The sequence below is a fragment of the Watersipora subatra genome, chromosome 1, assembly GCF_963576615.1.
Source record: "Watersipora subatra chromosome 1, tzWatSuba1.1, whole genome shotgun sequence".
Taxonomy (NCBI): domain Eukaryota; kingdom Metazoa; phylum Bryozoa; class Gymnolaemata; order Cheilostomatida; family Watersiporidae; genus Watersipora; species Watersipora subatra.
In genome coordinates this window covers 65,626,361-65,645,089 of record NC_088708.1, presented here as the reverse complement: position 1 = coordinate 65,645,089, position 18,729 = coordinate 65,626,361, and the positions used below count along the sequence as shown (strand labels likewise).

Here is an 18,729-nt window from a genome sequence, read left to right as displayed (position 1 = left end):
GCGACTACTATTACTTAGTAACTAGCGACTACTGTAACTTAGTGACTAGCAACTACTGTTTTCTAGGAACTATTGCGTACTGTTATCTAGGAACTAGCAATTACTGTTAGTTAGAAACTAGTAACCAGCAACTACTATTAGATAAAAACCACTAACTAGTAACTACACTTATTTAATTATGTTGACACAGTTGTCTATGCATATCGCCATCAAGGCATGTTTTTTGGTTCAACACAATATGGGCCACACATGACTTAGTCTAACGGTTTGTGAGAGCTATTATACTGAAGCATAAGAACAAGGGGATTTTTGATATTTTCACTTGACATTTGCTAAGTCTATAAAGTTACGAAGCAAGAAAAAGGTGCTGTACAATAAAATTTTTAAATATATTGCCTGCACAGACATGTAAAGCGAGAAGAGAGAGTTAAATATAGAAGCCAACATTTATTAACAAATAACATGAAACCCATCTGGCGAAGAGTTTGTAACAAGAGTTTGTAACAAGAGTTTGTAACGAGGGTCTGGTAAGTATTAAATGATTTTGCACAATTACATGTGAGTAGCTTGTGTATCGTTCAGGATGCCTAAATTCTTCGCCTCAATTGTGCTTAGTATTTTCGGCTCCGTTATAATCCTTTCTGCAAAAAGTCAGAAGCCCCAACTGAAGACCAAGTTTTACTTATACAAACATTAGCTATATAGCCACATTACTTATCTGGTATATAATACTAATCTCATCAACTGCTATAATAATAATTAGATATATAATTACATAATTAAACTGGTTTACAGCTATAAAAACAAATTGTTATACAGCTATAACAATTACTATGGATGTCATGCCAAAGGAAAATCATGATAAGGGCTATAACAATATTTCATGCCTTACACACGCTGTTTCTAGGCAGGCTATGACCATCATACGATTTAAAGAGATTTATCATTGAATTGAATTTGAATTGAATGTGTCAGTTTTATTGGACTGAGACGCTTCTTCTCCCTGTCAGAATATATACTTGGTCCTTGAGTGTGGCAGACGCTAAAAGTTGGACTCAATAATATTTTACTAACTACTAAAAATTCTGGTAAGGTAGACAACTCCATGAGATGTGATAGCTTATCATCTGTTTTTATAATAGAAGGACATTGGCTTTTTTAGCGTTAAAAGATAAGCTATTGGTGCGGAAAAGAGCATCCTTACTGCACAAACAAGAGTGGCTGCCAAAGTAGTAGCGAGCACAAACAGGAGTGGCTACCAGAGTAGTAGCAAATACCTTTTATGCCAAGCTGAGTGAGCCATAGATAACAAGAGTGTTTCTAAAGATATTCAGTGTCAGTACAACCCAAAGAATAAAGAAACATTATCTACTATATAAATGGCAAAAAATCTGTCTGTATATTTGTGTATGTGTATTTGTCCACTTTATAGAGCAGTTTTTCCCCTTTTCGATTCGGTCATATGAAGCAAACTTAATTAATATGAGTAGTAAATAAATCAATAGAAATTAAATAAAATTTACTACTCATTAAATAAATTAATGAGTAGTCAATTACATGTAATTAATATTTACTGCCAGCGCGTACAAGAAAGGTTTGTTTGAATGTTTGTTTTTTCTGGCAGCCTAGACAATGTGTTTTCGTGTCAAAAATTACCTACTAAATTTCTACTTCAAAAAGGTAAGTACTTCTCATTCAATAGTGTATTGTTTTTGAATCGCCACACCGCCACTTAAAAACATTGGATTTGCCACTGTTCATGATAGTGAACATGTTCATTTCCTTCCGCAGCTGAGTTACTAATTTTTTTTCCAGTTACTAGTACTGTAACTTACTACTACAGAACTTGCACGGTACTCCTAGCGTTGCGATAGGTAATGGTGAGAAAAAAGAGAGCAGCTGGTATCGACTTACTGTCACCCTGCTTTAGCTACGGCCAGCTGTACGTTGCCTGCTCAAGAGTAGGCACAAGCCGAAAACTGTTTGTCCATATAACCGACAAAAAAACAAAAAATGTTGTCTATCCGGAAGTGTTGCGTTGAATTAACATTGTATTATTGTTATGTCATGCTTGCATTGAATTAACATTATGTTATTGTTTTCATGCTATGTTTCTCATGTTCTGCTATATCTACATTCATATTATCCACATACAGCATTTTTTAACATATTTTTCAGTATACATGTATATAGATATGTATATTTTCATGCATTCGTTTTCCTTATGGTATCTCATAATAAGGCTATCATGTTGGCATTGTGTTTTATTATTGCAAGGTGCTAATGCTGTATCTGCCTTGCCATCATACTGTCTGTGCTGTTATACATATAAATTTGATCAACACAACCACATTACTGCTTCACTGTTTGTATATCCCATGACAAAACACAGGCTATAGACGAAGAACTGGTAAGCCATGAAGTATGTAGAAGTCTCCACTCAATAAATGCTGGTGAGTGCAAAATATTTTGTAGAATTTCTTAAAAGATGCGAAATTTTTCCATACTGTCAGTTCGAAGAACTTCGGTTTGCCTAGCAATGTCAATTTCATTATCAGTTCTCTGAACAAAAATAGGACAACTCTAATTTGGGTGGTTTGAGACTGATGCATTGGAGACTAGCTGTAAAACACATTGCAGATTTTCATTGATCTCCTTAACATTATTGACATGTATGACTGCATATGTGTATGCATAGTCTGATAGGCGCAACAATTTCAGTAGACTGCATATTTGGAGTTGTTTTACAGTATAAAAGACAACTCTCAATAAACCTCTTGCTGTACGTGAATATGTTCGCGTGGACGGGTAATGCAGCTAGCGGTTCGAGTTTGGGTCCCTGGCGTCCCTCGGGGATGAGTGTGAGGCCTTTTTCACCTTGAGTGTGGTGGGAGTTTCCAGGCGCGGCGCTCCGGATGAACGAGTTGGCGAGTGCTAGGTGATTGATTGTGAGGAGAATGCGAGACAGTTGATTGCGACGCCAGTGCGAGGTGAGTGCAAGGCGAGGCAATTGATTGTGAAGCGAGTACAAGATGAGTGCGAGGCGATTGATTGCAAAACGATTAAGCGTGAGGTGAGTGCAAGACGAGTGCGAGATGATTGATTGCAAGACGATTGCAAGGCGAGTGCGAGGCAATTGATTGTGAAGCAAGTACAAGACAATTGATTGCGAGGCGATTGATTACGAGATTATTGCAAGGCGAGTGTGAGGCAATTGGTTGGGAGACAAGTGTGAGGCAATTGATTGCGAGGCAATTGAGTGCGAGGCGATTGATTGCGGGGCGAGAGCGAGGCGATCGATTGCGAGGCGAGTGCAAGCGCGCGATTGTCAACTGCTCGGCAGGTAAAGACTGGTCGGCTGAGTCGGGGACTTGGCGGCAAAAGCGCGCGATCGTCAACTGCAAATATAGCCGGGTATGAACGGATGCATGAATCTAGACGCATGAATCTAGAGTATTTACTAGATTTTACACGCATCTAGCTGTAAAACACATTGCAAATTTTCATTGTTCTCCACAACGTTATTGACATGTATGACTTCATGTGTATGCATAGTCTGATCAGGGCAACAGTTTTACTAGACTGCATATTTGGAGTTGTTTTACAGTATGAAAGACAACTCTCAATAAACCTCTTGCTGTTCGTGAATCTGTTCCCGTAGACGGGTAATGCAGCTAGTAAATATATAAGTTTACCTATAAAAACACGGCTATGATTAGTTTGCTGCATCAGAACATCAACTAGCCGGTTTCTCCAAAACTCCATAACCTCAAGTCGATATTCCATTTCAGGCAAGAACGTCGGCTGCGAATAAAATAACCACAAAAGGCTAATGTAAAGGTTTTGAAAAATATACAAGAAATTCTTACTGGGAAAAAGCGTCAGCCTGTGCAAATATTCACAGAACATGTTAGCGACAATTTTTTTAAGTATAACCTAAATAATCAAATATGCACTCATAAATTTCTTCTAAACTTTTCAAAATTTTATATTTATTTATGTATTATATTTATTTTATATTTAAAGTTGTATAGTTTAAATATATTCATTTATAGCGCGTTCTGTAAAATCTTTGAATTATTGCATGAAGAACTTTAACGGGTGAACAAATGTAACTAAATTGGTTTACACCTAAATAAATTTCACTGCTAGTAAATAGTTAAATTAAAATCTAAAATCTAAACACTTCCATTTGTACAAAAATATTCAACTTTCAAACCATAAAACCAGCCATTATAGCTATTTTGGCTGGCAAGACTCATGATACTGACAGAGGAACAAGCAAGTTATGAAGAATGCAAATGGTGTACACAAGAAAAAGAGACACAAACCTGGCCCCATGGATATAAAATCCCTTCATTAACCCTGATTGAGCTGTTAGGAGTAGCCTTTCTCATCTGGCCTCCTAGTAGAGCTATGGTTGATGCAGTGCAAGATCTTCCGACAACATGGGTGGTTACAGGAGGCCTTATGCTTTGAATCATATCAAAAATTGCTAATCCTGCGCTCGGTGCTCCACTGCTGCTGTTGATCAACATCGTAATAGGCTCGGCTGAACCAAATTTTGACAAATACCGCAATTGTGAAATGATAAGTTCAGCCATTGAATCATCGACCTATAAAGAAAAAGGATTTTTTTCTATTCCGTTTTTTCGATAGTTGTAAACGCTATGACAACGTCTTTATAATTTGACGTATCACTACACAGACAACCGATTGATCAACGATCTTAAGGCACACATACACGTATTTGGAGTCGTTAGAATTTCCAAGATGCATTAGCAATGGTTGTATTTGTACATGCAATGACACCCTTAAACCTTACATATGGTCACCTACTTGGCCATCAAGATATATCATACGTCTGCCAAAATCCTTGGTTGTTAGACTGCCATGGTAACTAAAGTTTCCTGAGTCTAATGAAATGGTCAAGTAGCCTCGCTTGTTGTTGGAAATTGTTGTCAAGCCAACTGGGACGGTGCGAGCTGTAGTAGGGGACAACTTCTTGATAAGTAGTTGACCCTGAGAATAACAGAATATTTTTGTTAACCCAACAGAACTTAAAGGCTTTCTGTATGATTGTGAAATGACAAAATAATTGTTAAAAAGCCATTTATAAGGAAGATAAAGGTCTTCTCAGAATACATATTATTTTATGAACAGTCATATAATGAATAGCCTTGTAACCCACTTACTAGTGGGGAAGTTTTCAATGCTCTTTTTAGATACTTAAGGAATGCTGCTAAAAAGGAAGGGTACACAAATTTCTGCGATAGAAGTTTACATTTACTGTAGTTGTAGGACTAAAAATTCTATTGACTGTGGGAACCGCATTTGTGACTGTGTAATGGCACCATCACAGCATATTTTCATCAATGACGGTTTTCCATCATAATTTTGAGGTGAATATATGTACTCTATGGGGTTGGTCTAATATAGACTAATTCATCTTAATTAAAGGATTTTTGTGATTTTTGCTGACTGTGTTACCTTCTTGCCATCAAGTTTTAAAAAAAATTATGAAACAAGAATTTTGAACAATGGTAACCTTCTTATTTGCTGATCTATCAAACTAAAGTTAGATTTGTCTCCCTAATCAGTCTAACTTTTAATAGTGCATTTGAATACTGCCAGCTGTGCATTATTATTACTATTATTTTTGCATGCTTCATATAAACAACAATATAATATATACATGTGTAGCATAAATTTAAAAACGTGGCTGTTTTCTTATTTCATTGCAGTTAAAAATGCGAGGCGTCACATGCTTGGCTTTTATTATAACTGAGATAAGTTTGACAAAATAGTTTTCATTCTGATTAGCAATAACCTTGATTGATTTTTGAGATATTACAGTGGCCTACAGTAACAATGTGACAAATATATATTATGACTCACGTTAGCAAATAGTGGCTGGTGATGGATAAACCCATGAATAATGAGTAGCAATGGAAATTAGGGTCAGTAACAAATATTTTGGTATAATATGTTTTATTCGCTAATTTTAGGTTGTCTTGAATAAGGTTCTATAAAAAATTGTTGCTATAAAGTTGCATGATAAGAATGGTTATCAACCCCAAATAATTGATCAGCTAGATAAGTTAATAAACGGCTAACTACAACAATAAACCACAAATTGAATTTGTGACCAGCTTGCAATTGCATTCTGAATGATTGAAAATTATTCTGTACAAAACTGCTCTGGATTAAAATTGAGTTTTCTGTCCTGTAACTTAATTTATATATTCTTTAAAACGTGTTCAATAATGTTAAATGTTTCTGTTTAATACATATTTAACTACTTACGAAGTGTTTTGAAATGCTGCCCATCGTTACATCAGGTGAATGTTTGTCACAATCTGCAGATATTTCCCAATGGCAGCGCTGAGGTATAGAAAATGAGTGCAGGGGATAAGGCTAGGCTATGAACTGACACCTGAGTACAATTGTAAAGATATGGATAGTTCATACAGAGATATGTGAGTTCAGGTGTAAGAATATGACTAAGTGTAAAGGTGTAAGGATATTACCTCACCAGACTACAGGTGTAAGGATATGGTTATGCAATGACACCAATGGACAGGTGTAAGGATATGGCTAGGCAGTGAGGCCAGAGTGCAAGGATATGGCTAGGCACTGATGCCAGAGTGCAGGTGTCAAGATGTGGCTAGGCAGTAACACATGAGGGCAGATGATAACGGTATGACAAGCCAGATGAGGTGTTTAGTAGTGCTTTAAGACTACTAAATAATAGAATCCATCTTGAACTGTTAGTTGAATTTAAAATTATTCTTGAAATAGTCAAAATCTCAAATTCGGAATCGCTGAAGAAAGTTTTTTACCAAATGATCTAATCACAAAACATTTCAGTGATCCAGTTTTAAATGCCATCAGGCCATGTAAATTCTAAACTACACCCAAATCTAATGTGGTGATACTCTTTCAATACTTATGGTTTCGGGTAAGCCATAGGTAGAGCCAATGTAAATACTCTGTGCATTTATGATTATCGCAACAGATTAAAGATATGTGCATACTCTAGCGGTGATCAGTGAGCCATTGCAAATACAATGAGCAAGTTCATAAACCCCTAGAAACAGCGCCCTAATAGTAATAATGTTATACTTTGTTTGGCGCAAAAAGATTATTGGCAGAACTTACATGGCTACTGGAGAATTCCAGAAGTTACTAGTAGCTCCTCTTGGTATTGTTGCATACCAGTCTACTAATCAGGTAACAGCTAGAGTAGAAGTCAAAACAGACAGGAATTTTAATGAGATTAAAATTCGACTTAGTATTCTTTGGTTTGGTTTAGAAATATATTTATATAGATATATGCAAGTGTTTAACAAAAATGACAAGAACTAAAGAGGAAGAACACGATTCAAAGCTATCCTGACACATACTCATTCCTAACATGGTCTATGATTCCAAACTCTAACGCTTCCTCGGGAGACATAAATTTATCCCTCTCCATGCTCTTTTCTACAAAAGAAATGTACATATTGGTAAAATGAAAAATGTGGGCATCAGTATCCAACCAGTATTCATGAGTGTGAAACTGCATAATAATGGTAGCCTTCCTGAGAGGATAGTAGAATATTCTCTACAAAAGCTCCATGTATAGCAACCTTATAGGCGAAGCTAACGAGTTATTTGAATAGAAATACGTAACACGTGATGAAGAGAAAGCAAATACTGACACAGCATTAAAATAATTAGAGCTTGAACAGATTAAATTGGGGCAAAATAGGAATTTTAAACGCTAGAGATTTTCTGTAAGTTTGTAATTGTAATTTAAATTGACTTCATTTATATATTTTAATATTTTATCTCTAGCAGTTCTTTACTTTTACTTATAAAACTGTAATAGTTAAAGATTTTGGATGACAAAATGTAAGTTTAAACCTACTTGATATGTCAAAGACACAAAATATGTTGCACTATATTTATAGTGCAATCCCGGGTTACGGTGTCCCTGTTTTACGGTTTTTTCGCGTCTTACAATGTAGAAAACAATGTTTTTTCGTCCCCTCGTTATGGCATTTTTTCGCCATACAACATCAACAAAAATGCCCATCGAAATTCAAATTTGGCGGTCGGTAAGCTGCATTTAAATACGTCAGAATCACGAAGATGCCATTATGATCTTCGCCGAAATCCCAACCAGAATGCCTGAAAGAGATGCTCGCTCTCTCTTTCAATTCAGCATTCTTCAGGTTTCGTAAATGCTTGATAATGCGTGAGTGAAACAGAAGTTAGTGAAAAGTAAGAGAAATCGAAAGTTTATTGTACATTTTAGCTTTTAATCTATATATATATATTTCTCAGTCTGATTTCTGTTTTCAGTATGTCCAGCTATAGTTATTAAAATATTGATATTAAAAGTCCATATTTTGATGGATTTGAACTCACGACATATGCATCACCAACTTTCTGTAGCGGGCGCTCTACCACTGAGCTAGAACAACATATTGATCAGAATAGTTTTCATATACCGCATACCCTATGCGCATGCTAATTGTTTTAACCTTGTGCCCTCACGTTACGATGCCTCTGTTAAGCAATATTTTGGGACCTAAGTTTATGTGACACGATGCCTCTTCGTTTTATTCTTCGTTAACGCTAATTTATTCCACCCCATGATATCGACAATAACTTATTTCGAACTTAAAATTTGGCGATTTGTGCACTGATTATATACGTTATTAAAGGGTATACGTCGGTGAACTCGCCATGGCGAGTTGGCCGTAGCCGTTATATCCGGTATCCATTAAAATAAAAACGTTTCGCAATGATAAAATTTCTGCTAGAAATTTAAAGTTGACTAAAATACATACTAAAACTTCCTTCATGTGTTTAGTAAACTAAATTCATTTAAGTTAGATTCAGCGTTTATGTTACGCATCTGTCTCGAAGGTAAAAACACTCCACGTTGTACATGGTAATGTTATATTATCTTGGGCCCGCAGATCATAACCACAAAATTCACTGAAGTCATTGTAGGTACCTATAGTTACTAACGTTAACATAGTATCACGGTACTATTTTTAATGATGATTTTTATTAGGAGGTGATTGCATTAGATAATGACTATTGGTTTCTATACCACTCTATGTACATCTACAGCCTACGGTATTAGCCTACATGCCAATTTTTGCATGCCAACACTGAAACGAACTGAAATCATATAATTGTATACCAAATAACTTTTCATTGTAATATTAGCGAAATAGACTACATTTAGTCATTACCTGCTAATGATTTTACATTTACAAGTAAATACCTTTACACTTTTATTTTTCCTTCTAATTTATTTCAACGAAACACTTCTTTCAAATTATGAAATTTAAAATTTACAGTTGTTTGAAAACCTTTACAGTTGTTTTATTTATTTTTAATTTAGTTGTCCTGCACAAAACCTTTGCCTCATGAAATGAAGTTTGAAAGTTACAGTTTTTTGACAAAGTTTTAAAACCTTTACAGCTGGTTTTATTCTCTCCTAATTTATTTCAACTACACAAAACACATCTCATGATATGTAGTTTGAAAGTTAGAATGGCAAATGTTGTTATATGTTACATACAAATCAATTTTCTGTTCAAAGGCTTTTTTATTCCCCGGGCAATACCGGGTAGTACAGCTAGTATAATTCATCCATGTGTAAAAAACTCAATGTTTGTCCACCTGTACTTCTGTACTTCCGTCGTCTGTCTACATGTAGCTATAGCTATAAAGATTGATGAGATATCTGTTGCGAACTGGATGTGAACTCACGTCCACCAGTTTTGCAGACATCCATTTATCCAATACACTACACTGTCCAACTGGCTACACCATGGAATAAATTTGGCACATATTTGGAATACATGCCACGCTTTCATGGCTTCTTATTAAAGACTACTGAACGCTTTATGCGTAAAGCCATACCAGAAGAAAAATCTGTAAAGCCATACCAGAAGAAAAATCTGTAAAGCCATACCAGAAGAAAACTGCATGCCTCTATGTGAAGGAAAATACGTAAACTCATATAGCCAACAAAACTATTGCAATTAGTATAGATCTGTAGTAAGCACTGCAGCCAGTACAGTATGATTTACACAGAAATAAACACAGCGAACAGAAATAGCACAGTACATAGAAATAAACAAACACCACAATTTAAAAGCTAGAATGGTAAACGTTTCCGTTGATTAAAATTGAATTCTCTGGGCATCAAGCTAGCATTTACTATAAGCTTTAAACTTACTACTCGTATATAACTACATGTACATATATAACTGTAATTCGCTAGCCATGGGTCCTAAAATTGACAACAACGTTAAAAGAGCTAAGAAAATGATTACCAAGTCAACGAAGCTGCCAGATTTACGTGTCAACGAGATTCTAGATTAACTATAAGTTAACTATAGTTACTAAGTCTAATATACTATTTTGTTACTAATTGCTAATGCATACGGTACATATATGAAATTTGGATTATTTTACCAGGAGTTTTTGAATTAGATAATTATAATGGGTTCCTATACCCCTCTGTACAACATTTTCACCTTATGATGCCAACACCGGAATTAATTAATATTGTATGGAGAGAATCCACTGTACATAAATATTAAATTGTAGATCGATAATCAGCATGTAGAAAATATCGCAGTCAGACTTTGCCGCTAAGTTTGGTTCTAAAACGTATTCAATGGTGGACATTTCTTATCATAACTCTACAACCTTAGCCAAGATATATCTGTATATCGGAGTAATCTTCTCCATAACTCTACAACCTTAGCCAAGATATATCTGTATATCGGAGTAATCTTCTCCATAACTCTACAACCGTAGCCAACATATATCTGTATATTGGAGTAATCTTCTCCATAACTCTACAACCGTAGCCAACATATATCTGTATATTGGAGTAATCTTCTCCATAACTCTACAACCTTAGCCAACATACATCTGTATATTGTAGTAATCTTCTCCATAACTCTACAACCTTAGCCAACATATATCTGTATATTGGAGTAATCTTATCCATAACTCTACAACCTTAGCCAACATACAGTAGGCGCTCCTACAGGGTAGATAATCCGTTCCGGGAACGTTTATTTTAAAGGGAATTTACGTTATCAGAACAATAAAATACGTGTAAATTGCGTAATCTGTTTTAAGATCTTTCCAAACTTACCCCCTTGGTCATGCAAAAAGAAAAACTTGACTTAACTCTTTTAATTTGTGAGCTGTAGCGTAACTGCAGTATTATATTGGTTTGCGTCGACAACTTTTCTTCTTTTTATGATCAATCTCACTGGTTTTATAGACCATAGTTGTGATAATTTTACAAGTTGATGGGAACTGCACATTGTCGACGATCATTTAAAGCGATTTTGTTATTTTAAACAGCAAAGACTATTCTGCAAAGTAAGACTAATAACAAATATTCAAATTAATACAAATAAATATACAATAAGGCAAAATAACAAAATACTTTATTATAAAAAGCGGTTTTACCTGGCCATCGTCTATCTGTATCCAAAGAGGTCAAGGTTAGGATATAAGATAACTTTTGACGATACTCCAACTCGTGACATTCAGATTGGTAGACCGACGCTGTTACACTTGCACCAATCAATCGCCTTTGTATTTATGAACAATTGCGCAATTATCATATTCTCCGTTTTGTTGCCACATTTAACAATCTATTACGATGAACTAGAATACCGCGAAAGTTATATATAACCCTATACGCACAGCGGTTTTCTTCTGCAAGTGCAGTGAGATAAACTACCATTAAAATCACATTTTAAAACTCGCCCAACATGACACTTTATGTTACATGAATTTTTTACATAGAAAGAAGCAAAAACTTCTCATAAATTTTTGACGTTGGCTAGAATTTATGTTATAGGAGGTATATGTTATAGGAGCATCTACTGTATATCTATATATTGGAGTAATCTTCTCCATAACTCTACAACCTTAGCCAACATATATCTGTATATTGGAGTAATCTTCTCCATAACTCTACAACCTTAGCCAAGATATATCTTTATATTGAAGTCATCTTCTCTATAACTCCACAACCTTAGCCAAGATATATCTGTATAAGCCTTTTCCAAAAAAAACTAATAATATACCAACATAAGCTCGAGTTTGAGACCTATTAGCAAATGGTACCAAGTGATCACTAAACAACTGTTACTTGGCACAAGGCTCGCATCAGTATTGCCTACCAAGAGTGGCAGTGACTCACCTATCAACTCCAGGGGCTGTTCGCAGTGCTTTACGTATATCTTATTCAGCTGGTTCTTCAACTTGGATATTTCCTCAGCTTGAATGATAATATCTGTAGCTTGGCCCTAAAGTAGAGAGTGCCGTTACAGGTTGACTCTAAGGAATCAGAGTGAGAGGCTATATATAATAGGCAATGTTACAGACTTACAAGATTAGATCCTCAAGTATTCGTGGCTCAACAGGATGAAATTTAGAAGTCAAAATAAGGATTTGAGCGCATCAATTTTTATATTGAACATCACTCACTGTAATGATGTATTGCTCTAATATGACATTAAAGTGAAAATTCTGTTGAGCTTGAAGAAAAGCTAAAGTTACTCACACAATGATTAAACCAGTCCTATAAAAGCTGAATTATGTTAGACACATTCTGAATTTATTCAGTTATTCCAGTAAAGTTTGCCTTGTAAATATTGTATTCAATGCATCCAGAGTGAGCAGCATTCATCCAATCCATTACAATCTATACAACAGTAGCCAATCCATATTTGTCATTTTGAGCTTTATTTTACAAAAAAAAATTTTTTTGGATCATATAAAGTTTACAATATAGCCATACCAAAGTCACACCATTTTAACTACCAACTTAATTTTTTACCAGGACATAAGTAATTGAATATTCCACACAACCTAATACATGAATTTGATGATGGCTCATAAAGGTAGTCATAACTTTTTAACCACCACGCCTACGAAAAATATCTCGATACCAAATTATTTGATGGCGACTTTTACACCAGCTGATGCAAGTAAAGAAGTCTAAAGATGCTTTGCAGAATGAGGTTGGACATTTGTGGCTGCCATGAGTAACAGCTTGAAGACGTCCTGAGTCAAAGAAGTTACAGCTATTACGGCATTATTATTATTATTGTTAAAAATAAATTAATCACTCTCAATAGAATCCCTACTCAATAGACAATCATCAGAAGTCTATTAAAAGCCTATTGATCTACAATTAGTGAAATTTTGGTAACTGTAATGCGTCTGACACGGCTGGTCAATGTGAAAAGGTAAAAAACTTCTAAAGTGAAACTCAGCTCAGCCGGGGCCGTGAGTATGTTTTTAATTGGCGCAGCGCATGCATATAATTGTTTCCTTTTGTTTAAGTACAGAAATGATAGAGTAATAATTTACCCACTAATAACAAACGTTTTGCAGAAAGTTTATAAAAGGCGCAACACACAGCTTTCGGAAACACACAAACGGTGCATCGAGCTGCGCCATGCGGCTCACGGTATGCAATGAATTAATGCAGGTTCTCAATATCAGGATTTCATAGAATAATATTAGCAAATCTTATGTATACACTGGTGTCACTTCTTGTCAGGTGTCACTCGGTGTCACTATTTGTCATGTGTCACTCGGTGTCACCTTTTGTCTGGTGTCACTCGGACAAGAAAAGGTCACATGTGATAAAAGGCATGTAGCATCTTCACCTGAGCTCCACCAGATGGCTGATGGACCATTATTCTGGAGTTGGGAAGGGCATTTCTCATTCCTTTTTTGCCGGCTGCCAACAAAAGAGAGGCAGCACTGCATGCCTGCCCCACACACCAGGTAGATATAGGTGGTCTAACATACTGCATCGTATCATAGATAGCCAATCCTGCAGTAACCACACCCCCTGGGCTATTTATGTACATATGAATTGGTGTTTTAGAATTCTCTGTCTGTAGCAGTAGTAACTGGGCTATAACTATACTAGCCATGTGATCCTCTATCTGTAAGTGGAGAAAGGACCAAACATAAAATATTTGTAAATCTGAATCGTGCCTAAATAGCGCAGTTCTTTACAAACAAGCGAAACACTAATATACATGAATGTGTGTACATGTGTGTATGTACAAATGCACACACGTACATATGTATGTATATGGACATGTAAGCAATAGGCTTATTTAAAGGTTGACTGGCAACAAAATTCACATTACAGTTATTTGGTATCAAAAGATTCACCATGTCTTACTCTGTTGTGTTGTAAGTGCCAAACATGTGGGAATGTGATTACAAGCTCTTAAAAGCTCAAAAACGAAAAGTCGCCGTAGATTGGAATCTCTTTATATCTTTGACGTAGTCATGAAATTTGGTTATCGTCTTGTCACGCGATGTTCTCACGAAAATTGAAAGGCCAATAAATGGCTCAACATAAAACCTATTGTAGCACTAGTTTATGACAAACACTTCGGGTTTTCCCGAAGACTCCGTATCAAATATAGATGCTCGCTACTTTACAGTTTTGTTTCGGTTTGGTCTAATCGGCAAGTTGTTATCTGATCATGTGACCCAATACTTCGCAAATAATTTCTGCAGCACTTTTCGATTATCACAAGTGACCAGCAGGCTCGTCATGATTATCAGATAATGATATGTACTCCTTCGAGTTAAGGCTAAAAAATTAAACAAATTTTTACGGTAAGTTATAAGATATCAGTGCTAAAAGTGACAGCATTACAATGACGATAAAACAGACGCGTAAGAACAATAGACATGGTTTTATTAAATGCGTGAAGTATATTTGTGAAAATATTTCGACGAATAAGGTTGCATGAACGTGTAAACAGGAACCATCTACCACAACTACGTCACATTTTAGCCGTTTTGGGAAGAGAATCCAAACTACGGCGGTCTCGTGTGGCTGCGATTAACTGTTTGTTTGTGAGTTTTTAAGAGCTTGTAATCACATTTCCACATATTTTGCACCTACAACACAACAGAGTAAGACATGGTGAATCTTTTGATACCAAATAACTGTAATGTGAATTTTGTTGCAAGGCAACCTTTAAGTTTGGTAGATAGCCAGGCGAAACAACAGTTAAATATGACCTTGCAGAAAATTTTAGTAAATTTTATCAGAAAGTGTTGATGTTTTGCTATCATTTGCAGTTGTTTTTGATGTTTGAGGTGATTTGACGACCAGGTTGTTTCAAGATTAAAATTGACAAAAACTTGATTGCAGTTAAAACACTCAGTTTCAAGTGGAAGTACGATTATGACATCTATAGTTGTACTTCAGCAAAGAGACCAACAGAATAGAGACGAGTAACGATGCAACTTGAACGCATTAGCCGACTAGTGACGTCATTTTCTTCTGAGTTTTTTAACCGTGAACAAGTTTGGTTGATTTTAACTTTGAAACATCCTGGTAATCTAATCACCTCAAACATCAAAAATAATCGCACAAGATTGGAAGGCTGATATTTTCTGATAAAATCTTCTAAAATTTTGTGTAAGTTCAATATTAACATAGTTCGTAACTCCTAAAGCTACCAAGAGTTCGTAACTCCTAAAGCTACCAAGGTAATGACTGCCTAGTTATGACTGCACCATAATAAAAGGTAAAATTGCAACATTTTCACACAATTTTCGACAAAAGCAAATCACCTGTCGATAAGTGACAGATCCCTAAGTGAGTAGTGTCACCCAATCATTAACACTTACAAATCACCTGGCAAGCATGTCAGAAATCTCCACTCGATTCAGCCATAAAACTCTTAAAATAAAAGCAGATTGATTCCTGCTAGCAGTTGAGTCATACAAGAGATACTCACTGGCCCCATAACGCATATCATTCTATCTTTCAGTAACCTGCTGTATATATCATACATCCGTTCACCCCTTCCGGTTTGTTCAACTACATATGGTACATAGGCAGGAGAGTCTTGCCTGCTGCTTGTGTGGAAAAGTGAGAACATCTGTGGATAAGACTTTCGAGAAACCAGGCTCTGCACAAAGAAATATCAGCGCAATAAGAGGAAAATACATAAGATGTATAACATTGACAGTGGTGATCATAATAATGGGACCGCCTGGTAATTCCATAATAATCTTTTTTCATTAATGACATACACTCCCTTTCCCTATAATCTCAGACTATACATATTACACTTATTTGACAAGCAAATTTCCTAGACATTCTGTCTACTACCAAAGGTGCACTCTAGTAATAAAATATGTTTAATGGGCACCCATTATATCTTATCAGGTCAGTCTATGCTTATGGTGTCATACCAAATACCAGGATGCTAGAAATACTCTAAAGGAATTTAAAAACGCCACCCCTTAACTTTTATAGAGCTATGTTCTAAAAATCTGTCAAACTAAGTTGCGTTTTTCACAAATTTAAACATTACATATATTTGTTTTGGATTTTTGTACGGCTCTATGCCGAAAATGCCATATTGTACCAAAATGAAACTAATAAAGCAAATATCAGTTAGTTTTACATAATATTATTATCCAGTACATTCTGAGCTTTCTATTGATGTGCATATTGTCATAATTCACATAATACCAACGGAACAATACATGAATTAACAACAAAAACCGTGTTTATTTCAAGTAGTCCTATATGTACAATCACCACTGTATTAGGGCTCCATTTTAGAAAGATGGTCAATTTATTCAGAGGCTTTTACTATAGTATAAGAAATCACTTGTCACCAAGTATTAGAAATAAAGGTCAAATATAACAGCGCATTGTCTTTTTTACCTTGATTGTAGTCAGCAGGCATGTTTTCCCGCAATTCATCACGGCTCTGATACTCAAGCTGCAAAAAGAAAAAAATAATATTTATTGTTAGCATAAAAATAAGCAAGAATCATATCTCCATGTGTCTACATTAAATAAACAGGCTGGAATTAATAAGGGCAGTTGCAACGCAGATGGATGATTACAGGTCTAGTAGAGCAGCTCCAAATCATGCGAGATTTCACCTTCTACCCTTGATATAAATTAGAGATGCCCCGATTCTAAATTCACCAGCCGATTCAGATACCGATCCGATATACCGATCCTAATTGAAAAATAATCCGATTCAGATACCGATTCAGATCTTTTGTGTTGCATAGATAGTAGCTCATTTTATTATGCAAATACAAACATAATGCAAAGAAAACATGAATATTATTGTATTTATTTGTTTGCATTTATGGAAAAAAAATATATACATATTCACATACTGACATACCGTGCATGTAGTAACAAAACAGTCCATGTTTCTTGTAATTTGTAAATAAAGGTAATTACTGTTAGTGGTACAGTTCTATCTGTGATAACGAAGTCCCTCTTCTATTGTTAGATGAACTGCTGTGCCTGTACAAGTTTATAGCAAATCAATGTTTCCTTTAAAAACCGTTAGTGATTCAATTATCTCAGTAAGACGTCTCTTTTCTTCCATCATTATCAATTTAGCCAAGCGTCCTGATGGGGGATTTCCTTGCAGCAGATGTTGGAGGACAGGCTACATACCGGTACGCCACTGGGGTTACCGTTTTCTGTACAATACAAACGATTCATTGTATCGTCAGGATCAAGAGAGTGATAGATAACTTTATGCGTCGACTGTTTAAATTACTTTCGTAATGCTAGTAAATAGAAATATTACACTGTGTTCTTGTTTCCCACTTTTGTTATCTTGTTCGTGATTGCTTGCAATAAAACCTATCGCTGTAATTGGGAAATACCACACTTTTTGTTTACGTTCTGGCTAAAAAGTTTCCTTCGCTGTGTTGATCAGGCTATAGACATGAAATAAATTGTGTGGCAGGCCTGAAATTCATTAAGTAAAAGTAAGAAGCTTACAGCTGATGAATTTTTATTAGTATAGCAGGTTAAAATACAGTTTTCTGCTAAATCGTTGATCTGTAAAAAGTATCGGCAGGTTCAGATTTTTTAAGAAAAGATCGGCCGATACCGATTCAGATACTTGACACTCATATCGGCACCGATACCGATTCCGATACCAAAATCGGGGCAACACTAATATAAATATATAATCTTTGCCATCTTGTGCTGCGCTTGTACATGTTGAACATATGGTAAGTTTGATATAAAAAAGTGTTACTTTTGTCGGTGCTGGCCCTGACTCAGTTATATCTAAAGATAAGATTACAAATGCAGCTAGTGAATGCAACGACTAGTGATGCTAAAGTGCTTATAAAATTACATCAATGTTATCTACACCAAACTATATATATCACGATTACTGCCATGCGAAATCTTGCAAGTCTTCCGCAAACTAATCTAGCCATTATAAGTTTGAAGTAAATAATCTCAGACAGGTCATGAAACTGCATGCTCAAAAGCATTACAACTTTTGCTATTGCACAAAGAATGACGAAAAAATCACTCAGTGAGCTTGTAAAAATTGTTCTGGAGGAAAAGGGTATCTGGGAGAGGCTTCCAGATAAGTTAGGGCTCATCAATTAGTATCCGCCCCAGCTAGGCCATATAGGCATTAGAAGATAACTCCAACAGGATTTAAGCCTTGTAGGAACTAGAAAGCAACATCAAAACAAGTTAAACAGTATACGAATTTTTAAAAAATGTTAAAATAACTAACAGAATTTGGATAAAAAAGGTAAGTCACTAATGTGTTAGATATTGAAGGATAAGTTTCAAATGAGATGAACCACATGCAAACTATAAAGTATTACTTACTG

The 18,729-nt window shown here is 35.6% G+C and overlaps 2 protein-coding genes across 2 annotated transcripts; both read right to left on the bottom strand.

Annotated features, from left to right (window-relative positions):
* Positions 1-518: 518 nt before the first annotated feature.
* LOC137385584 (ATP-dependent Clp protease proteolytic subunit-like) lies at positions 519-6,368 on the bottom strand. Its single transcript, XM_068072071.1, has 5 exons — positions 6,307-6,368; positions 4,840-5,022; positions 4,332-4,616; positions 3,696-3,804; positions 519-641 (listed from the first exon to the last, which is right to left on the bottom strand). Exons 1-5 carry the CDS (start codon positions 6,328-6,330, stop codon positions 553-555), a joined length of 690 nt encoding a protein of 229 aa, XP_067928172.1. The 5' UTR covers positions 6,331-6,368; the 3' UTR covers positions 519-552.
* A 793-nt stretch (positions 6,369-7,161) lies between these two features.
* LOC137398558 (ATP-dependent Clp protease proteolytic subunit-like) lies at positions 7,162-16,837 on the bottom strand. Its single transcript, XM_068084689.1, has 6 exons — positions 16,778-16,837; positions 15,837-16,010; positions 13,725-14,009; positions 12,248-12,353; positions 7,407-7,485; positions 7,162-7,240 (listed from the first exon to the last, which is right to left on the bottom strand). The coding sequence occupies exons 1-6, from the start codon at positions 16,814-16,816 to the stop codon at positions 7,189-7,191; spliced, it is 735 nt and encodes a 244-aa protein (XP_067940790.1). The 5' UTR covers positions 16,817-16,837; the 3' UTR covers positions 7,162-7,188.
* Positions 16,838-18,729: the final 1,892 nt, after the last annotated feature.